The sequence below is a fragment of the Hemibagrus wyckioides genome, linkage group LG08 (assembly GCF_019097595.1).
Source record: "Hemibagrus wyckioides isolate EC202008001 linkage group LG08, SWU_Hwy_1.0, whole genome shotgun sequence".
In the NCBI taxonomy this organism is placed as follows: Eukaryota; Metazoa; Chordata; class Actinopteri; order Siluriformes; family Bagridae; genus Hemibagrus; species Hemibagrus wyckioides.
In genome coordinates this window covers 9353683-9378151 of record NC_080717.1, presented here as the reverse complement: position 1 = coordinate 9378151, position 24469 = coordinate 9353683, and the positions used below count along the sequence as shown (strand labels likewise).

The following is a 24469-nucleotide window of genomic DNA, read 5'->3' as shown; positions in this document are numbered from 1 at the left end:
AACACAATATTAGGCGGGTGGTTGTAATGTTATGCCTGTTCAGTGTGTATGTGTATGTGTGTATATATATATATATATATATAAAGTCTTTTATATAAAGTCCTTATTACCTTTCCAGACTTTAGTGTCTGTGTAGTAAATATTCAGGTTGGCTGCTGCTTTAGGATTCTCACATGGTGTTGGTGATGATGGTGTTTGATGGAGTATTAGCTTTTACTATTTTTAATTTTTAGCTTAAAATGTGTTATTGTTTTTTTTCTCTTAACATATTAGCATCTTCAATCAAGCAGAATAATAAATATAACTTTAAATCTATATTTTAAAAAAATCAGATGCATTTTATTTAAGATTCAGGTAGAGCAAGTCAAACCATTTGATTTTTTTTTTGGTGGCATTTGCTTCCTTCTGCCTCCATCACTGATCTATTGTGCCTCTTAAAAAAGCAACTCTACTTGTTTTCTCCAATAGCCTTGGACAACAGAGGAAGCAGGAGTTTAGTAAATGAACAAAATACTACCCAAGCTCAACAGATGGCTGTCTCACCCTGGCCTTGTGATACTTGTGTTGTATTAACACACCATGTATGTATTTAAATCAAATGGCTGACAGTTCATATTTATCATTTAGGAGATAACTTAATCATGAATTTGTTGATTCATCTGTGATTTTCAGTTTAGATGACTGCTCAGTAAATGGAAAAAGGAAACATTTTTTAATCAGAGCCATACATGGACAACGTCTGCCTGGTACAGCTGGCAGACGAAAAAGTTATCATATCCTACGCACATTCAGATCCTCTCTCTCACACACAGACAAGTTATCAGTCTGGGAAAAGTCTTCAGTAAAAGGTCAGACATCGGAAGTGAAGTACAGGCGGCATGTTTACTCAGTTCATCTGCATTAAGCAACAGTGTTCACACCCTGTTGAAAACTGGAGGGATGAAAGAGGTCAATGACCTCAAACTCAACCAACCAGACTTGCCACCCTCAAAGTAATAGAATTTGTCATTGTATTTAGATAATAAAGGTGTATTGGTGTTATTTTGACACTCTAGTACAGGGGTCCCCAACCACCAGGCTGCGGACTGGTACCGGGCCACAAAGAAACAATAAACTTATAATTTTATATATATGACTTATTAGATGTATTTTATTAAAAAAAGTCCACTTCCACCCGCGCCTCACTCATTTGACGCAGTCTTGGGCTTTTCCATACATCAGTAAGTCCACAAGCTAACCCACCCAAAATGACCCCAAAGCAAATGTCACTGAAGAGCTATCAATCCCCCCCCGCCCTTGGGCCGTGGAAATATTGTCCGGTATCAAACAGGCCCATGATACAAAAAAGGTTGGGGAACCTTGCTCTAGTAGGTTTCCACATCTGTCATTAAATCCAACTAAGGTGAAGTATTTTCTCTTTAATGTATCAAGAGTTGATGACCTGAATGGGTGGATTATTAAACCCATCTGGTCAGTTATTCTAAAAGGAAGCATCTGACATTTCATTTGATGATGATAAATGGCTTATGCTTGGTAATAAAGCGTAAGAGAGTCAAATCTGAAATCGCCTTTTTCGTCTCATGATATGATGGTAAGATATATTTACTGGGTTATGATGTCATTGTTTTCAATTCTCCTTCTGTATTATAAATTACTTTCATTTAGTGTCACTTGTCTTAAAACAGCAACATTATTATCGTTATCTTATTGTCCTATTGTAATAACAGTCATAGAAACAGCATTTTTAATATGAATTTGATACGATTTATTAACACAATTTCTTAAGTTGCCTAAATGTTTTATGTTTAAAAAAAATGATCATATGCAAATCATTAAAAAAAACCCATGAAGGTCAGTTTCAGTTCAGATGATTAAAAAACACTGATCACTATGACTCACTGTCTGAGAATCGAGAAGAAAGAAGAAATCTACATATCCTCCAACGCCAGACTGACTGACTTCGTGTATGGCATTTGCTTAATAATTCATACAGTTGAGTTGAATAGATATGAAATCATGACGCACGCTAACACTTCACTTATTATAATTCGTTACGATTGACTTATTCATTTTTAATAATTTAAAGCTCATCACACCTCACAAAGCATATTATTATCAGCTCACAAATGTAACGGAGCTTACATTTAAACAGTGGTGTTAGTATGATGCAAAATGTTTTGAATCTACATTTTATCACACACTAATTGTTTCAAGAAGAAGAAGAAGAAGAAGAAGAAGAAGAAGAAGCCTTTATTATTGCCACACATTACATTACAGCACAGTGGAATCCTTTTCTTCACATATCCCAGCCTCAGAGGGTCAGAGTACAGTCATGCGGACAAAAGGTTACAGAAACAAAAATGGTCAAATTTGCTGGTACGTATTTGCTTAATGTGTGGATAGTAAATAGATTAAATCATTAAAATTAGACCTAGTATATCTAGGTGCCAAATGTTTGAGAACCCTTGACCAACACTTACAACTATATTTTAATAAAAACTAATACATTACTTTAATATTTTTCATTAATGTAGTAACCCGGCTGACTAAAAAGGGCCATTAAAACACAAATCTAGATGCCATAACATAGTATTTTCAAGACATATGGAACATTCTCACAGAGAGTGACACTGTGGGATTCTCTTTCCTTTCCTTAGCAAAACACTAATCATGATGGTGACTGTGAGCTGAACATAACATAATTAATTACATAATACATACATCGTCTTCTGAAGCCTTTCTTCAACACAAATAATTTTTATTGTGTCTCTCTGACTAACATAAGATATAACCGGGAGTTTTCTAGTGAGGAATGGATATGTGGCTCAGTCAGAATTATGAAATTAAAACAGATATAAACACACCCTGATCATTTCTATATGTTGGAGTGTAAAAAATGAGATAATTTTAAAGGGTTTGTGTATCTGTAGCTTCATTAAAAGGGTCTATGTGCATTATGTGAATATGAATTATGATAAGCATTAATTTAGGATTTCTTCCTTTGGAAAGAAAATAGAGGCAGAGATAAATGGACAGTGAGAAAAAGAGAGCAAGAGATGGTCTATGAGAATGAGAGATAAAGACAGAAATAGGAAGAAAACCAGAATGAATTTAAAACAGTGAGAGATTGTGAAATACGTAGGGAACGCTGATAATAATGATAGAAAGCCTACGTTAGAATAGTTAAATAAACCTAAGAGATAGAAAATGAAGGAGAGAGAGAGAGAGAGAGAGAGAGAGATTAAAAGTGAGACAGAAAGGCAGAAGAGACTAGGAAAATGTCAGTAAACAGCGACCCCTGGTGCTAACTGCTGGATTTTGATGGCATGTCACCAGATACACTATATTGGCAAAAGTTTTGGGACACCCCTCCAGATCATTGAATTCAGGTGTTGTTTCTCAGGGCTTGGGCTTGGCCCCTTAATTCCAGTGAAAGGAACTCTTAATGCTTCAGTATACCAAGACATTTTGGACAATTTCATGCTCCCAACTTTGTGGGAACAGTTTGGGGATGACCCCTTCCTGTTCCAACATGACTGCACACCAGTGTACAAAGCAAGGTCCATAAAGACATGGATGAGAGAGTCTGGTGTGGAGGAACTTGACTGGCCTGCACAGAGTCCTGACCTCAACCTGATAGAACACCTTTGGGATGAATTAGAGCAGAGACTGTGAGCCAGGTCAAAACTGGGACGTCTGCCTTTATATGCACATGAATGTAATATGGAGTTGGGCCGCCTTTTGCAGCAATAACAGCTTCAACTCTTCTGGGAAGGCTTTTCACTAGGTTTATGAGTATGTTTATAGGAATTTTTGACCATTCCTCTAGAAGCACATTTGTGAGGTCCGACACTGATGTTGGACGTGAAGGCCTGGCTCACAGTCTCCGCTCTAATTCATCCCAACCCAGTGTTCTATCAGGTTGAGGTCAGGACTCTGTGAAGTTCCTCCACACCAGACTCTCTCATCCATGTCTTTATGGACCTTGCTTTGTGCACTGGTATGCAGTCATGTTGGAACAGGAAGGGGTCATCCCCAAACTGTTCCCACAAAGATGGGAGCATGAAATTGTTTAAAAATATCTTGGTATACTGAAGCATTAAGTTCCTTTCACTAGAACTAAGGGGCCAAGTCCAACCCCTGAAAAACAACACCAGAATAAGGGGTGTCCCAAAACATTTGGCAATATAGTGTATTTTGTCATATTTATTTGAAATAGACCGTCAAAGAACATAGCTGACATAGTAGACCAATGTTAATAATTATGGTTTCTCATGTATTAAACACTGGGCTTTTCACGTTTTTGTCGCCGTTTTGTCAACTATACTGAAAGGCTCTTAACGGACTACATTGCGAGGTCAAAGAATGTTCCCTGCAAATATTACAAAATATTATTAACAAACGTAAATTTATTGTTTTGTCGTGATTATAAGTAATAATAATGTGCCTGATTGCATTACATGTCATGAGGAAAGCTCTTCATTATAAAATGCACCTCGTGTACCTCAATATATTAATTGCTCAATTGATCATAAAAAAAAATAATGAAAAACTGCAATATGATCTCAGAAGCTCTGTAGTGTAGTTATATCGTGTTCAGTACTTTTCCACAGGTCATTAACAACTAAACCCGTTCACTGAGTGTTAACTGTTATCAGTTACTGACGCACGTTAGCCCTTGCCCGCTGTCTGCTGCTGGAAAAGCGGAAGCGCCTTTCCCGCCAGCCGCTCGTCTCGCGCTCTGACACCTAATTGGCCGGATAAGCGCGACACGAGCACGTGTGGGCTGTTTTACCATTTGAAACTGCACGCGGGCGGGATTTTTCTGTTCGCTCGCTTCGTCATATCAATGTTCCCCTCAGCGAGTGTCGAGAATGTGACAGCTGGAAAAAACAGGGTGAGGACTCTTTACTGTAGCTGACAATTTGCATGTGAGAAAAACCTTTCCAATGGGGAACAACGAGTCATCGGCGCTGTTTCACCAGCAGCTGATCTCCTCAAATGAAGCGCACAGAGCTGAGTGGCAGACTTCCATACGGCAAGGTTAGTATTGCTTTTTCACCCATAAATACAACTCTGTTACTCTAACAGAAATAAATTGTCTATCTATCTATCTATCTATCTATCTATCTATCTATCTATCTATCTATACATACATACATACATACATACATACATACATACATACATACACATATATAATATAAAATATGCAACATACACTACACTATACACACACACACACAGAAATAACTGTGTCTATCTATCTATCTATCTATCTATCTATCTATCTATCTATCTATCTATCTATCTATCTATCTATCTATCTATACATACATACATACATACACATATATATAAAATATGCAACATACACTACACTATACACACACATACACACACAGAAATAACTGTGTCTATCTATCTATCTATCTATCTATCTATCTATCTATCTATCTATCTATCTATACATACATACATACATACATACATACATACCCATATATATAAAATATGCAACATACACTACACTATACACACACATACACACACAGAAATAACTGTCTATCTATCTATCTATCTATCTATCTATCTATCTATCTATCTATCTATCTATCTATCTATCTATCTATCTATCTTTCTATCTTTCTATACATACATACATACATACACATATATATAAAATATGCAACATACACTACACTATACACACACATACACACACAGAAATAACTGTGTCTATCTATCTATCTATCTATCTATCTATCTATCTATCTATCTATCTATCTATCTATCTATCTATCTATCTATCTATCTATGCACACACACACACACACATCTATACATACATACATACATACATACATACACATATATATAAAATATGCAACATACACTACACTATACACACACATACACACACAGAAATAACTATGTCTATCTATCTATCTATCTATCTATCTATCTATCTATCTATCTATCTATCTATCTATCTATCTATCTATCTATCTATCTATCTATCTATCTATCTATCTATCTATCTATCTATCTATCTATCTATCTATCTATGCACACACACACACACACACAGACACACACACACACCACTGCCCAATCTCCAGATTTGAACCCTATTGAAAACCTCTGGAATGTCATCAAGAGGAAGATGGATGGTCACAAACCATCAAGCAAAGCTGAGCTGTTTGTATAAAGTATAAAGTTACCCAACAGCAATGTGAAAAAACTGGTGGCAAAAATCGGGGTTATTCCACCAAATACTGATTTCTTAATGTTATTTATAACATTTATACACACACACACACACACACACACACACACACACACACACATATATATATATATATATATATATATATATATATATATATATATATATGTTTTTTCTTACAGGTGCATGTATTGGTGAAATGAACAGTTTTGTTTCATTTTTTATGAACTGCTGACAACATTTCTCCTAAATTCAAAATATAACTTTTGTTATTTAGAGCATATAACAAAAAAAAAGTAAATAAATATATATATATCACATCTACAATATAATTGTTTCTATTGTTACTATAATAATGTGTGTGTGTGTGTGTTGATAATATTTTCAGTTGAGGTGAGTTGCTTATATTATCAACACACACACACACACATTATTATAGTAACAATAGAAACAATTATATTGTAGATGTGATATGTAAATATCTTTCCATATAAGTGTGTTAGTATAATGGTAGCCTTGGCAACTGTCATACACAAAAAAAACTGTTAGGACATATACTTTAGTCTTGCCAAATTCCCAAAGCACTGCATGCAAGAGCATACGCTTAATCTAGAAAGTGTGTTATGAAACTGCTTTGTTTACATGACATCTAGTCATCCTGATGCCCCTCCTAGTCTGTGTAATGATTGTATTGGGTTGAGCTTGGCATTCGACCGAAACTGCAGGTCTGTACTACAATTTCACTTAATGTAGTCCTGTTTGAAGTCCTTGCATTGTAATAGGCTGTATATCTAATCCCACTGTATATCACGCAGCCGTGTATCTGGCACAACATATGTCAACATATCGGTATCACACTTTTTGGAGAAGTTGGTAGTAAATGGCATAGAATGCTGTAATAGCAAAGCAAGGGCTGTGCTATTTGCAAAAGTGGAGTGAGACCTGGTATAATTAAATGCCATACTGTTATTGTCTACACTTAAATAGTATGCTAACTGTTGAAATGATGGCTTATTCAAATATCCTTAAAGTCTCTTGTTTTTCTGAACGAAAGCAGTTGAAGCAGTCACATTTTCATGGGAATGTTTGCGCAGACAGTACGTTGTAGCAGATATTTTTGGAGTGGGACAGGAAGTATTACTCCCAGGACACTGAACCACTGGCTTCTGAGTTGCTGGAGATGTCCATTCCCAGGACCTTTTCAGTGTATGGGAACACTATAATAGAGAGTGTGATGACAGACTCCAATGACATCTAACCCCTGAAATACCACTCGCGCTCTTTTATTTAGACTTCATCATCCAAGATTAAATGTAGCATGGACATTAACCTTTAGTACGTTGATCACGAGTAAGATTCTCTTTATTTTCTCATCTAGACGTCATGAAAGTACACACAGTTTTCTTATTATCACTTCTTTTTGTATGTCCCCAGTGGATTTGGCACTTGTAATTCAGCGTAATGTAATGGTTCAACTTGTGTTGTCTCTATTATCCAGCAGATGGCATCTGTGATTCCATGGAGGAGCACAAAATTGTCATCGCTTAATAGTTTACTATGGTCCGAAAAAAATAAAGTAATGTTCTTAAATACTGATTTGTTGATAAAATGTGTTAGATTCAGGTCCCAAATATTGCAAATGCTTGAATTCATGTTTAGTTACCTAATAAAATGTTTGCGGTTTTTTTTTAGAATGAATTTTAAAAACAATTTTTAAAAAATGTTAGAACTTATTGAGTCATTGAGATAAACCTAATGACATTTTGTTCATTTTCATTTCATTTTTGAGCGTTTATATATTCTATATTATTCAGTATACCCATACACACTTGAACCTGATGTATCCCTGATAACACTGAAAACATGTCTGGTCACCAGTGCTGTCAGATTCTCAATTTCCACCTGGAATCAAGCTACCTTTAAACTGAAAATCCACAAGTACTTTCTAAATTATTTATCACAAGTTGACGGATATAGCTTTACTGATTTACTGTTATCCCGAAATGCATTAGATCAAATCACAATGATGCTTGCAGATACTGTACATACTGGTTAAAATAACTTTATCAGCACTGTAGTTAGCTTTGTACTTATGTGTAGATAATATAATGATAATCTATCACTGCAGTGTGCTTAATTAAAACATGGCACACTATGTTATTGTATGGTTTTATACACCCATATGGTGTTGTTCATTCTAACAGCATCAACACATCCACTGTATTCTTCATGAGTATGGCTCTGTTTGCCTTTGTATGGGAGCGCCAAAGATTTGGCTCTGCTTCCCTAACAGACCTGCTTGACAAGCTAGACATGGCACACATCTGTAACAGTCGTTGAATACTAGCCAAGCAGATCAAGAATTTATTTTGAGACATGTTGAATTTTGCGTCTCAAAACAGTGATGAGTATTTCCTATAGTATATGGTGTGTGCTTAAGACAAGACACAGTACAGTAAGTCAGTAGAAAGTAGCACACAGTGTTGTCTTGAATCATTGTAACATTAATAATGTGACTTTGGCTTAGAGAAGTACCAAAAGGACGTGCCCTAGTAAACAAGCCATGCGCGCTTCTCTTATCTCAAACCTAACTTCCTTTTTTCATGTTCGAAAGAGTTTCCGTTTTCATTTCTCTGTGGTTTGTTTTTCAGCATGTGTGTTACTCAGAGACTACACAGGCCGTAGAAAACATGCACCATGAACTGAATTCAGCTCTCATTAATCTCAATATAAACTACATCAGACACATGTCCAGCTGAAGTCGACGCTGAGCAAGGAGCATATGCCTGCCTATTGAGCTCACTGCCAGTTGTTAATAATGTAAAAGGATCCTCAGGGTTATTAGTTCCACTATCAGGGAGGAAGCTGCCATATTTACAGCTCTCAAAATAGCCTCCTCAGCCAGCACTCGTGCCGTATCAGTGCCCTCTTCAGAAGTGAGGGGCCACGGGAAGTGTCTCTACACACTACAAGGGGCAGAAAGCAGGAGGAAAGAATGGCACAGATGGACAAAAGCCAGAAGATACTTGGGGGCTTGCAGTGCAAAGCAAAATGGCCAATCTGTCCCATTAAATCAATCTGGACCAGAGCAGGTAGCTCATCGACATTCATTACGAGTTGATTTTTCAGGGAAAAAATAAACAATACAATGACAGTGGTTGAAACTGCCAACTGCCTGTCAGGCCTGTTATTGGGGTAGAAGGTGTTTTAGTAGACTAACACAGCTTACAGGAAGCTCACTTGTTAAATTTTGATGCATTTAGCATGACTATTAACCAAAGTTCAATCTAAAATAGGAAAAAAAACAAAACACCCTTCCAAAATCTCCTTTTAGCTTTGTCTAAAAATGCCTGAGCCTTCCTCTGACTTCTTTTGACATAATCTGAAAAAGGCGCCTTCACAATGCTGTTTGTGTTGGAGTGGAGCTTGGGAGGAGAGAGAGCCAAAATAATCAGATTTAATCAAAAGAAAATAAGTGAGCTGCCTTGGGGTTTCCACTGGCTCGCTGGACCTTGCTTCTGATTGCATCTGCCAGTGTGCAAGGTGTGCAGGATTCACCCTAGAAAACAACACAACACACTTTCCCTAATTCTGTGGGTTCACACAATAGGTATTGTGTTTCTTCTAACATCCTTGGCAGAATTGTGCTCATTACACTAGGATTTGTTATTTTTGGAATGCCTTTGTATGAACTGGCCGTCTGTATTTGATTTATATGTTTTGGTTCAGAAGTCAATAACCTGAAAAAGATTAAGAAATGATATTATGGCCAGTTTCATCACATTAATAGCAATTAAGAAGATTGAGAGTCAGTGATTCTAAGTTAGAATGCCAGCATGTCATGTTTAAAAAAATAATATTATAGTAGTTATTATTATATTATACTTATAATATTATAGTATATCTATATAATTATTAGAATATTATAATATAGTAGCCCAAAACTGTATGAACCCAGTCTGCAAAACAGTTCCCCTCAAATGGTATGGGTAGCAGAGGAAATTATTTGCACCTCATCGAACAGGATCAGGTTATAATTTGTGATGTTTTGTGAAATTTAACACCTATCTCTGGTTTGAACCCAATTTTTAAACTAAGCTCCTTAAAAATAAAAAAAGGCTATGTAAAAAAAAGTTGACTGCAAAGAAGTGAATCCAGGGTCACTATTTTTGTCTTTAACAAAGTGTAAGCTGAATGAAAACAGTCCAGGGCAAGGTTCAAAAGGAAATAGAAAAACAAGAAAGGGTATAAACCAAGAACATGTCCTGGAGACAACAACAGCAGATAACCACTCACATCGGCAGAAAATACTACAATATAAACTGTGCATCTTCATCAGCAATGCATGCAATACAATTTCGAAATCCTCACTCCCTAAAGCCATCTGTTCTACAACAAGGGCCTGAAATAACCTTGATTCATTAGCTATACACTTTTAAACTTTGTGTATCGTCCAGAGAACTGTTCCCACTTTCCTGAAGGCTGTAACATATGGAGAAATGGACCCTAGTTGAATGGAAAGGTCTGGACTCTGATTAACAGCATGCTATTAGGTCATTTTCTCTCATCAGCCTCTGATTTTGTTTCTCGCTCGCAGGTAGGATGAGAGACCCCTCTCGCATCCATGAGTTCATGAGTTGAAAAAAAGGGTAAAGCCTGTGTGAAACACAATCAGATCAAGTCATTCGGAAATAGATCTATGTGTCACAAAATACAGATTCACAGGTGTGCTTTTATGCGGTTCTTTTTCCATACAGTTTGAGAGACGTTTACACTGGGATATAATGAGTGTCCAGATTTCTTGAGTTATAGGTAAAGCAAAATAAAAAGTAGAACATGTTTCGGATGTCTGAAACAAGCTGAGAAGATGCTGTTTATAGCAGAAGATACTGGATAAAAGCTTTTCTGGGGAAAGGGCATGGGCTGAACTTAGCATGATTCTTTATAGACTGTCATGTGGAGTCCTCTAGTCATAAATATTTTATCTGACATACTTGAGCATATGGTGTTTTGGGGGCAATGTTTTAATGTTAGTTCTAGTTCATGATTTACATACACACTGTCCTAGATTACATTACAAATGAATTAATTCAAAGTAGCGAAGTCACTCGTGGGATTATCAGCATGTGAACTGGACCCTGGGCTGGTAAATAATCAGTGTCCAGAACAGAAGGGCAAAAGCAGCCCATAATGTCTCGACCCCTCTAAGAGCCTTATAGCCTGTCTCTCCAGGGGGCCCATTTGCTTTGGCAACTGCTCACTGGGTGTTGCTAACCTTGTGCAGAGGAGATGCCACAAGGCTCGCTGGGCTAGTTTGAAGCTGGATTTAAAATAGCACATGACAGAGTACAGAGCAGCTGGGCATATGTGTGTGTGTGTGTGTGTGTGTGTGTGTGTGTGTGTGACAAGTAACATCAGTATAGTGGATACTATAATCAAAACACAGACTTTTACAATCTGACCTTCAAGCCAGTGATGACCCATACAGTCAACTTCAAAATTATTGCCACCCTTTCAAACGAATAAAATAAAAATAAAAGCATTACAAACAATGACATGTCACCAGGTACTTGGAGAAACTCTCTTCTAAAAAAAATTCTCATTACTAATTATCAGTGTGACTCATAATCATCAGATTAGAATATAAAGGAGACCGAAATGTTCTAGATAGAAGAGCGACCCAAAATTTCTCTTGAAAGGCATCAGCCTTGTGAGACTTGCTCAGTGCTCTCATTCTGATCACGTGAGGCTTCACCAACTATTTTATTTTAATGTCACTAATTTTCCAAAACCGTCCAAAAAACTCATTCTATATAAGAAGAAAGTATTGTGTGAAAATCAAACTATATAGTGTACTTATCTGCCTAAGAACAAAATAACATGTACTGTATATATTTATTATTTTTATATTCTATTTATTAGATTTCATGAAGGATGCTAATATTCCTGCAATTAGATAACATCAGTGTAGCAGGCAGCAGTGAACTGGTCATTAACCAGTATTTAAATATTGTGGAATCGAATCCCAGTTGCTGAGCTAGATGCATGCTTCTTTGTTAAGTCACTTTAGATGAAATTATCTTCCAAATGACCAAATATGTATGGTTCATAGAACCCAAAAAACTGCTCACTGTTGTGTGACTGTGCAGAGTTGCCTTGTTTTCTTCCATACAGGGCATAGAGTTCTTAAGCAATAAAGGCTGACTCACTTTTTGAAACAGCCTACAGCATGATGAGATGTTGCAGACATGGCAAGCGGGGTTGCCTGGCCTCTGACTGGATTACCGAAAGATTGAATTCACCTCTCATTAATCTCAAATTCATATGGCTCTCATTAAATCTTACAATGTGTAAGCCCTGTTTAGAACACATGGCTACATTCCACTGGTTTGCAGAAACGGAGGTCCCTGAAACAACAGTATAACATTTCTTGATATTTTTGTGTTACGTTCCCTCAGAGTACCCAGTCACCATTCACACATTTGGAACCTCATGCAGTTTTACAGTGTTTTATTTTTTTTAAAATTCTATGATAGTCAGCAATTTATTAATGTGAGCGCTAGGATCTGTGTCGTATTAAGTTGTTGGCTGCCACTTGTTGTTTGTGTTGGGTCTTACAACAGAGTGTCCTTTGACCTTAAGAGGTCAAGTCTCACTGACCTCCAGGTTGTACAGCTGCCAGTCCTACGGACAGTAACTTCATTAAACAGATTATGGATTTGGCGTTGCAGAACAAATCTGCAATAACCATTGCTTGTGACTTTTCCACTAGTCATAAAAATTTGAAATGTGTTATTGTTGTCTAAATACATATCCTACACTGAGGAGTACTTTGCATGAGGGCTGACTGAAAAGCTGAAAAGCTGGATTGGTTTTGCATCAGCTTTGGCACCTTGTTTGTACTGATGGGCTGATGTATGTTGTTTGTGTGTGTGTGAGAGAGAGGTTTTAAATAGCATTGGTTATTATACATCAGCCAATACTTCAAGCTCTGAAATTGATATCATATTGAAAGTGTGTCAAAGATCAAATGGAAAATGGGATCAGTGCATCCCTGCTTAGTGCACAGTAAAAGAGACATATGTGTCCTCGTATTGTAGTTTACTGCTCATATTATTCACATTGGCGGCCCTTTTAGGCTACTGACAACTTTCATCAGTCATTCCATTATGTAATCACATCAACCTTGCTAGAAGGAAAGTGCTTGTATTCATCAGAAACACACAGCACCGCAAAACGTCCTTTCATTCAGCGAAAACACGCCGATCTCTATAAAAGTGCTGCAGATCATGTGCGTTGTTCAGAATTGGTAAATAATAATAGCAGTAGTAGTTAGAAATAGCAGCAGCTATTCTGTAATCTCTCCGCCCTTTGACCTCGGGACTTTGTGACTGATGCTATTTTGTGATTGCTCATGGGAGGTAGGATTTACAGCAGAAGAAACTCCACACTGCATGTCAAGCGCATTCACTAATGCCTTTAAAGTCTATTACCCTGATTCTACCCACTGCTATATGTTTGTACATAATAGCCACAAAGTCTAAATGTAATTGTAATTTCTTCTCATTTTATTTTATGTGAGAAACGTTAAAGGGATGATCAACACAATGTTTCTTCAAGGATTGCGCAGACTCTACTGATAGTGCCTACTCTTAATATCAGCTTGTGTATAAATGTTTAATTTGGCTTGATAAGCCTGTATGTTTCTGTCAGTTGTTAATTTTTACAGATTTGGCCAGAAAAGCTCCTGCTCCTGTTTATTACTACAGCCAAATCTCTTTAAACTGGGATTCACTTATGGAGATCTCCTGCTGGGTTGCGTTTGGGCTCAGTATGCTAAAAATTAAGTTTAAGCAAAGTAAATAACGTTGCCATCTTGTTTTTTTTTTTGTTTTTGTTTATACGCCAGATCACTCCTGTGGTGATGTTTGAACACAAGAGTTAAGGAGGTCATATATGTGTTTAATTAAAGAAATAAAAGATGATGTGTACTTTTCAAAAATAACATCACGTGTTTTATTCCAATTATATGATAGCATTTTGCCAGTGTTTACATTTTAAAAATAAAATAAAAAGCAACACATTGTGTTCATTGTTAAATTTATTGTTATGGACTGTCCACAAAGTATTTCGTATGTTATCAAAATGCTATTAACAGCTCTATCACTTCCTCTCTTTTCTTTTTTTGTCCCTCTTCAATTAATAAGACAAAGTAAATGATCCTTTTGTCAGTTTTAGATTATGCGAGACACCTGACCCTGTGAATTAGCTCTTACTATTGAAACAATAGAATTTAAATAAGCTCTTTAATGGAATAGCCACTCTACTGTAGAAAATCCCGACCAATCAGATCTGAGAATTTGCTGTATAAGTATATTTACAGCATAAGGATAGCACAATTTTATGGGTGTAGAGTTTTCCAGTTGTTATTAACTCACCTCCCCTCTCTACCCTGTCTTTACACATGACCTGGTCATTAACTGCTATTACTATACAGATACAGCATAGCTTAATAATGCACTGATTAGGGAAAAGACTGTTCCCTAAAGAGGAATTATGAAGAAGTGAAGGAGAATGGTAGCAAAAATGGTTAGCCACAAGAAATCCAGCAGACCTGCTCTTAACCGCTGACATAACACTTTTGGGATTATCACCCCATACCACATCTCCTTGGAACCCTTTAACATTCTCATTTTAAGAGTTGAACAGTGATGCTGGGATCACGTTGCTCTAAGTGGTTTATAAGCAGGGTTCCTGCCCTACGCTGTAAAATGTAATGATGTCATGTGGCCTTGTGTTTTCCTTTTAAAGATTCATAAGTTGATATTTTTCACTGGACCATCTCATCACAGCCATGTACTTTAGATTAATTATGGTGTAACTGCACATCTTTGTACTCGTCATATATTTATGTCTGTTTTTATGTGAGTAAATTTATTTAAAAAAAAAGAAAAAAGTTTTCTATTTTATAATCCAACTCTAACAGCTTTTTTTCCCCCTAATTCTTGTTTTATTAGTGACATGGTTTTAGCAGCTCATGGCATTTTTAGGTACTTATATAACAGTCTTCACAGCCATTCTGGGCAACAGATCCATCTTGAGAGACCATTTAGTTTTGTGGGGTTTTTTTTATATAAAAAGACAATAATAATACTATTATTATTACTAAACAACAACAACAACAACCGCAATAATAATAATAATAATCCAGATGGGTAAGTTCTATTAGACTTAAGGTGGCCAAACAAAAACAATACTTATACTATACACTGATCAGGCATAACATTATAACCACCTAACTAATTTCGTGTTGGTCCCCCTTTTGCTGCCAAAACAGCCCTGACCCGTCCTGCACTGTGTATTCTGACACCTTTCTATCAGAACCAGCATTAACTTCTTCAGCAATTTCAGCAGCAGTAGCTTGTCTCTTGGATGGATCACACGGACCAGCCTTCGCTCTCCACATACATCAATGAGCCTTGGTCACCCATGACCCTGTCGCCGGTTCACCACTGTTCCTTCCTTGGACCACTTTTGATAGATACTGACCACTGCAGCCCGGGAACACCCCACAAGAGCTGCAGTTTTGGAGATGCTCTGATCCAGTGGTCTAGCCATTACAATTTGACCCATGTCAAACTCGCTCAAATCCTTACGCTTGTCCATTTATCCTGCTTCTAACACATCAACTTTGAGGACAAAATGTTCCCTTGCTGCCTAATATATCCCACCCACTAACAGGTGCCGTGATGAGGAGATAATCAGTCTTATTCTTATTGTCTTAGTATGCTGGATGACTTTCCGTTTTAGTGTCATAACCTGGTTTCTCAATTTCTAGAATTCATGCAGTTTTTATACTCTGGGGTTAACATTTGAGTGACTCATTAGCATTCCTGTACTATCAGTTGAACCGAGTGTGCTAGTTTATGCAACCATGTTAACTTGTAATAGCTTACTATTTAGCTATTTTATAGACACCGATTAGACTACTGAGATCTTCTCCTTCTTTTTACGGCAATTTCTATCTTACTCCAGTGGGTTTTTTTTGTGTCTTGAGGCAACATAATATAATACAGTATGCAGCCCCTCAGACGAAGGAGAACATACTTGTTTTCTTTTTACATGGTCACATGCATTTCCTTACGCTTAGGTAGCCGCGCATCCGTTTGTCTTGCCAGAGAATTCAAGCACAATAGCACAGCTGGGGGAAATGAGGCCAGTGGTCTACATCTGTTAAAGACACAACCCCCCCTGTTCTGAGACCTGTTGGCAGGATCAGCTACGGAATGGTAAAAGAGTAACCGCACAGTGCGAAGTGTTCCCCATATTTCTTCTTTTACTATGTCAGGCTTCATGTAGTGTTATTGGCTGTTTTCAGTTATTTTAATGTTACAAGCCAAGATTTTCCTCCAACGAGCCAAGCATGTCATCTTATGTTGATTCATGTAAGCAGATCACCAAATGTAGGCAACATAGGCAATGATGTACGTTTCTATGTTATTGCTTGCTTCCGTGTGAGTTCATAACAATTATTATTATTATTTTTTTGGAATTAAAAAATGGAATTAATTTTTCTAATCTAATCTAATCTAATCTAATTTTTTGTTTATAGCACAACCTCTAAGAAATCGCATGCATTGGTTTTCTTCAGAGCAGACTGTAATCATTTTTATATGCTGCCGTTGATTCAGTGCTGGTGACGGCTTTAAACGCTAAATCAGTATTAGCTCAGATTTGAAATATTTTTCCAATCTGAATCGGTGATGTATTTTATGACCGGATTGCAGCATATATCATACACATAAACACAAGACATAAGTTTTTGTAATACATGTTACCATCACTCCTGTGAGAAGAAAAGCAATGTCTTGGTTATGATGGGAATTGCTTATGGATGAGCTATTAGCTTTCACTTAGAACTCTGATCTTTTAAAAAAGGGACAAGGACATGACTCGTTTATGTATTTTTAAAAAATATTAGACAGATATGCTGTTGTTGAATTTTATATTCAGCATTTTTATTTATTTATTGATGTTTCAATTGACTCTAAAGTTTTTGTATCGACTAATAGAAATTATATCACATGGCCTTGCTTTTGCTCAGTCAGTAAACAAGTCCTATAAGTCCTTCTTATAAAATATTGGGATCAAATAGCAAGTCAGAATGAAGTCATGTTGCATGGATTTCTTTTGCTAATTTGATTTAGAAAATAAATTCTACTTGAGGTTTTTGCACATGTGTCTAATGAAAACGGTCCTCTCAGAGGGTGCTTATGACTCACTTTGCCATTAGATCTGCTAGTTGGGGTTTTGGACAAAAGTTCCCCACCACTCAGACAACCACATGCAATCCTCCCAATCGGCCATCTGCTTAGCATTTCAGCAGTGCCTTGGAAACCAAGCAGAAATCAGAAGACTGCAAATCTAACACTTTGCAGTCCAAGGACGATATGATAGGGCAAGCTTTCTAGCACACTCTGACAGCTTCATCCCTCAGCGATGCATAGTGCTTCATTAGCAATGATTTTCTTTTTGTTTTTCCGTTGGAGAGTTAATCCTTTCTAACAAAAAGCATTTGTGTTTCATGCAAAATCGTGTGAATCACATTAATAAGGATTTTGACCCCTGTCTATCAGAGACTTGGAAACATGTTTACAGTGAATCAAGTAACTGTTCTCAGAGGAGAGCAGATACTAATGAATTTGGGGAAGATGCTTAAAATTCAGGCCTCTATCAAGCTTGGAATATGGTACTATTCAAAGATAATGGAAACCATTTTCTCGGCATTATTGCATGGTGTTTGGGTATGTGTAGTGTTGAACTAATGCCCGTGGAAACCATCAAATGAAACTCTGTGGGAGACCATTCAACTCTGTAGAAGTTAATTTATCGCCAGTGATTTTACTGTGTGTCTAATGAGTAGACTTGGATGCACTGTTGTGCTCACAGTCAGGACAACAAAACCTCTTGCTTCAGTCATAGATCTTTAAAGGCAGCTTATCAGCATAATATATCCTGTTACGCTGGTGGTACAGCATTGAACCGCAAACAACCAGCTGTGGTGCTTGTGATATATTGTTTACAGCATGGCCAGAACTGTGGTCACAATTGCTGCCTTACGTGTACTTCCTGTGTAATCCCTATGGCCACTGCCGCCCTTTCTTTTCAAACCATGACAAGGATGTTAAAGAATTTCAGTTCACCTAAGGGTTACAAGTGAATTCCGTTTCGGAAAATAAGTCACCTTAAATAATGCCTAAAGAAAGCTTCTTTTTTTTCTTTGTTTGTTTCGTTACGAAAAGCTTTTTACCTGGCCTGTCAAAAGATTGATTTGTTCAGGCAAAATCTGAAGAGTTTTTTGTGAAAGCGATAGGAACGTAGTTGTCGGTCCATTTGTCTAGGTCATCATTTCAATAGGCCAACTTCATCAATTTAGGAGCAGCTGATGTGAGCCATATTTACAGAAAGCACCGAAATTCAAATGTTTGCTAATGGAAAGTTTGTCTAATTTATAACAATGTGTTCTGCCAATATATACAGTGGAATCCTAAAGAGAATGGTTTCCACCTATTTGCATGCAGTGCTTGACAACACTTATCCCTAGGATAGAATTTGGAAGAGTTATTGGAAATTAAACATTTCTTTGCTTTCCCCCCCAATTTTTTCACATCCATGGAGACTGCTTTGGTTTGCCCCTTGTAGAGACAGGTCATATTTCTCCCTGGTTAGATCAACTGGTGTGGAACGTGTTCAAAGCCATCAGACGTTATTCCATTTGTTTGAATATGAAAAGGGCAATGTTCTTGTAGCCATCTATGCATGCATGCTAGGTGACATGCTGGATTTATTGTTAGCGTAGACTCCCTGCAGACAGTTTGGACAGACGTTGGCCTGTGGCCGGCAATGATGGGCCTGGCCCATTTGGACAGAGCTCCTCAGAGATGGTTTCAGCTCAGAAGACAGGAAACAGCTTGCAAAAGATCCCAGCCGTCAAGGAAGGATGGGCTGGGGGCTGGGGTGGGGAGCAGGGAATTTCCTCATAAAGGGCTTGTGTAATTCCCAAAAATGTCCACCATTCTTAACAAGCTTTTGGAGAGCATAAAACTTCAAACGTAACTTTTCTCAGCCATTATTTGCCCTTTAAGTTATTGTTAGCTATTGTGTTTTAGAGCTCTCTGCTTGAAAGACTGCTGGTCTGTAGATCTTAGTAGGGGTTTGTCTCCATTCCAAAAATCCAACTATTAAAAGGCACTGCTGTTAGCAATTTCAGGGCAAGGAGCAAAAAGCAAAACCATGCTGGTTATAGTGAATGTGACAGAAAAGGATGCAAATAGCTGTGACATGGACATGTGTAACAGCCTGACGGTTCATTATAACTAAATCGGAGCGCTGATTCCAAATTTTCTGAGCATCTCAGGCATCAATCATTGTCAAGCGGAAAAAACATTTACCAGAGAACCAAATGATGAGAGAACATCAATGATTTAGACATGGATGCTGTGGGGGAGGGTGGGGGTGCGGGTGCCACTAGCTAATTATGTACAGGACACATAATTAAGGTTACATTTGCTTCTTGATTCGTTCCTTGCTGTAACATGAATCGTCATTAATGTATTGGCTACTGGTTTGAATTTGTTCAGAATATAATAATTTAATGATTTTTATGTTCGACTAAACCAGATGTGGACCCAGTGAGCAGCACTGCTGTGTCAGATACAAGGTCCCTGTTTTGATCCTGAGCTTAGATTACTGTCTGTGAGCGATTTAAAATTTTCGACCTTTGATCAGGGTTCCTCCAGGTTCTCTGGTTTCCTTCCAATGTCCAAAAACATGTAGGCAGTTGGATTGGGTGAGTTAGGTGTTAATGAAAGTGTGTGTGTGTGTGCATGTTGGTCTGCTATGAACTAGTGTCCCATCCGATGTGAATTCCCTCACCTTGCAGCCAGTATTCCCACGATAATCTAGATGTCACAGCAAAGGATTTAACGACCAATTCAGGTTACATTTGGGATAATAATGCTGTAGTGGAGCAAGGCTTCCTTCATTTCTGTAATTTGTAATATTAGCAGTAGTAGCTGAACCTGTGCCACTGCTGTTGCTATTATTATTATTATTATTAGTAGTAGTAGTAGTAGTAGTAGTAGTAGTACGTAGTAGTAATAGTAATAATACTACACCGATCATAACATTATGAGCAGTGAGAAGTGAAGTGAATAACACTGATTATCTCCTCATCATGGCACCTGTTAGTGGGTGGGATATATTAGGCAGCAAGTAAACATTTTGTCCTCAAAGTTGATGTGTTAGAAGCAGGAAAAATGGACAAGCGTAAGGATTTGAGTGAGTTTGACAAGGGCCAAATTGTGATGGCTAGACGATTGGATCAGAGCATCTCCAAAACTGCAGGTCTTGTGGGGTGTTCCCGGTCTGCAGTGGTCAGTATCTATCAAAAGTGGTCCAAGGAAGGAACAGCGGTGACCTGGCGACAGGGTCATGGGCTCATTGACGCACGTGGAGAGTGAAGGCTGGCCCGTGTCATCTGATCCAACAGACGAGCTACTGTTGCTCAAATTGCTGAAGAAGTTAATACCGGTTCTGATAGAAAGGTGTCAGAATACGCAGTCCATAATGGCTGTTTTGGCAGCAAAAAGGGGACCAAGACAATATTAGGCAGGTGGTCAGAATGTTATGCCTGATCTGTATAATTCATTTCACATTTCTTGCACAATATCTAAATATCTTTAGTTGTTTGTTTACGCTCATTTTTTGTATAGAGTCAAGTGCCTCCTCCCTACAGATTGACATCACATTTTTTTTTTGTACCGTGCATTCTGACTGTATAGTTGATTATATGTGAATGTGAGTCTTGTCTTTTCTATTAGACATTTCTGATAGAATGTAGAGATGACGATCATGATCAGCCTCACAGCGCTTCCTCCGTGCGGGTCTGTGCAGTGCGTATTGCTTTAAAGTTGTGAAAAAGATTTGAAGGGAAGGTGCGGGGGAGGAGGCGGCAGTGCGCCAATAAGGGTGAACGGAGAGAAGAGCTGCTTTCTACACACTGGCACAGGAAGATGAGGAGGAAAGTCGCGGCGCTCCTCAGCCTCGTGAACACGCTCTTAGCGTTAACGGTGCGCTGATCTGCTTTTGACCTTCGCTCATAGATGGAAGCACAGGAAAGAGTCAGGATCCACTTGTCACAAGAGGAAATCGATCGCTCGTAGTAATGGGGAATAGCTCACCCAAACCGCTTACAGGTAAGAGACGGACACGCTCGAGCGTAACGCTGAACCATGCATTATAGAAATGTGAAAACGCGAGCGCGTGCCTGCAGGAGCGCGCCCTAATTTCCACGCTTGTGCTTTTGCGTTGTGAACTCTCTCTCTCTCTCTCTCTCTCTCTGTGTGTGTGTGTGTGTGCGTGTGCGTGTGTGTGAGAAAGAGAGAGGTAACTGCGTGGGAAGAGCAGGATGAGAGCTGACGGAGATGGTTTATGAACATGGCTCAGTACTAATAAAGGGCTTGATGTATTTATTTAACGTGCTGAGTATTGAACCAATGCTCAGTCCTGCAGTGTTTATATGAGTGGTAGCTCAAGTGGTTAAGGCTCTGGGTCATTGACTGGAATATTGGGGTTCAAGCCCCAGCACTGCCAAGCTGCCACCGTTGGGCCCTTGAGCAAGGAACGCACCCTGTTCTAGGGGCACTGCATCGTGCCTGACCCTGTGCTCTGACCCCAACCCCCAAGGATGGGATATGCGAAGAAAGAATTTCACTGTGCAGTAATGTATATGTGACAAATAAAGACAACTTAACAGAGGCGTGTCATGTTGTAGACGCCTGTGCTGTCATATAGGTGTTGATTGAGCAGTGGAAGAGCTTGGTTCAGGTGCTCCCTTTTTTTAAGCCACAAATACAGTGTTTATGTAAAATAATGGATTTATGAGTTTTAAAGTGTTTCGAATGATTAACTTGCTGTAGTGGCAGCTGTGTTAAGATAAACACCTGAAAAAATGGTATAAGACAATTGTGTTCACTATAAGGGACCTAGTAAGTTCTGTAAGTAAGAATTGTCTGCTTGTATAAAAAGTCAAGCAGCTGGTGAAAGGTAGAGCTTCATCATTGCTGATTAAAAAAACAAATAATATGAAGTCTTGGTGTTTATTAGAAATAACCTGGCTCTGTTTTGTAAAATTTAATTTGTGTGGGTCACCCGCTATAGTGAAGGGGGTTTTCAGAGAAATGGATTAGTTTCTATTTCTATAGACATAAGAACTGACATGATGTCCACTTTTAATTACATGCGATTTTCTAAATGCACAACAAAACACGTGACAGACTATTGTGCAGCTATTCAGTTTACTTCATAGGCTTTTTCTGGCAGTTGATCTCCATCGTTTATTCATCTATTTATGTTATTGACAGGTATGTGCTGCCGAACAGTACTTAAATTACCTTGACATGTATTTTTAGAGCAGCTATTGTCACCCTACTACATCGCTGTCTTCTGTGATTCACGTTGTTTGTGAAACATAGCCTTATATAAGGTCTGTCATATATAAACTATAGCATTGTGTAGAGTAACGTGTAGGAGCTATACTGTATAAGGTTCTCGATCATGTGACTTGCGTGATCTGACGCAGAATGCTGATTTCAGATAGGGGTATGGTTGTTTTGGTATTAAATAATCATAAATATAAGTCAGGCTATATGTAATTCATACCCTCGTATCACAAAATGATCCCAACATTGATCTGTGCTTATTGGGAAAAGTTTGCGTTAAATATATGCGACAACTTCATATAATCTAGAAAAATGTCTCCACAACAAGTTGCAGTGCATGTGTATTTCTAGAACAATAACAGGAAGGATGATCTATACTGAATGTAATTTTAATGTAATTTATGTTTTAATGTTCCAGAATAGAGCAGGGAATCCATTAGAGCTCATAGTGTGCTGTTCTTTCCCTCCATTAATCAATTGTGCACGGATAAATTGCATTTAATAGTGCCCAGTGACTTTTGATTGATGACTCCACAACACACAAAGGACTAATAAGTGACTTAATATGTATGTGATTGGCAACACCATATTCACAACGATAAGCAGATGTGCATTTGGGGAATTACAATCAAAGTCTGCTCGAGTTTTGTTTTGGAGTAGCATAGGGAGGGATCACTAACTGGTAATTGATTTTTGATTATGGATACAGTATGTTATAGTGTCTTGAGCTGCATTTGACAGGTTCGAAATGAAAAGAAATGGCTGAGACTGTGCAGGACTGGGAACAGTTGGTGAGGTTTTGTTTGTTTGTTTGTTTGTTTTTGAATCCCCACAATCTCATGATCATGGCTTAAAGGTCATTCAGTGGAAATAATTTTGATTTAGATGAGGAGAAACTCACAAATTGTAACTGAACAATGATTATTTCCATTTTGTAGGGTTATATGGTGCTACAGTGCTGGACCGAATGAGGCTACATCATGTGCATTAATACCCAGAGGGGAGTTTATCACAAACATAAATGCACCAAGAGTACTTAATAAGATTTCTCGCTCTCTGGTGTATCTGCTGCGACGTGCCCTTTACTGTAATTACCAGGCACCAGTCACTCAAGGCAAGAAATACAGGAAACACAGGACTGCAGCTTTCAGCCATGCCATGGTTTACAGATTCAGATATGGGTGTGGGTGTGACCGTGGGAAAAGTATATGTAATATATTTTTCTCTAACGACGCAGGTAATCCTTTTCTTGTAAGCAACCCAGACTTCACAAGAATATTCATTTCAGAATATTTCAGTTTTTCTTGAGGTAGTGAGGTTGTCCAATTTTTTTAAAAAGAGGAAACACTTGAGTAATGCTGCAACCTGTGTTATATTCTAAAATGTACGAAGCTTCTTGGCTTTGTCCTTCTGATTCCCCATAAAGGTTAACAACCCAAAGAACCTTTGAGGAACTCGAGTGTAGTGTGACAAGATGTGTATTTGGAATAGTTATCATGTTAATATTGTGTGATCCTGTATGAAATAATGACATCACTAGTTTTATGTACAGAATATGTGGTCAAAACTAGATTAATATGTTGTTTAAATAACCCTATAAGGCCAGGCATGATTGTCATAACAAATCCACATTAAACAGAATTTTACTCATTTACTTAACCAATTGATGAATAATTTTACTGCTGCATCAGCGCTGTTGTCTTTAAAAGGTCTGGAGCAGTTATTGTACTCTACTGAG

General features: G+C 37.9%; 1 protein-coding gene across 4 annotated transcripts in view; it reads left to right on the top strand.

Moving 5' to 3' along the window:
• The first annotated feature begins 4820 nt into the window (after positions 1–4820).
• neurl1b (neuralized E3 ubiquitin protein ligase 1B) overlaps positions 4821–24469 on the top strand; it is a 29818-nt gene continuing 10169 nt past the window's right edge. For 2 of the 4 annotated variants that reach the window (XM_058397122.1, XM_058397121.1), the window contains exon 1: positions 4821–5043. In XM_058397122.1, the coding sequence (XP_058253105.1) occupies positions 4950–5043 (94 nt within the window). In that variant the 5' untranslated portion in view covers positions 4821–4949. Of the gene's footprint in view, positions 5044–21166; positions 21487–24469 lie in introns of those variants that run through there. The other 2 variants (XM_058397124.1, XM_058397123.1) reach the window with 2 other exon arrangements.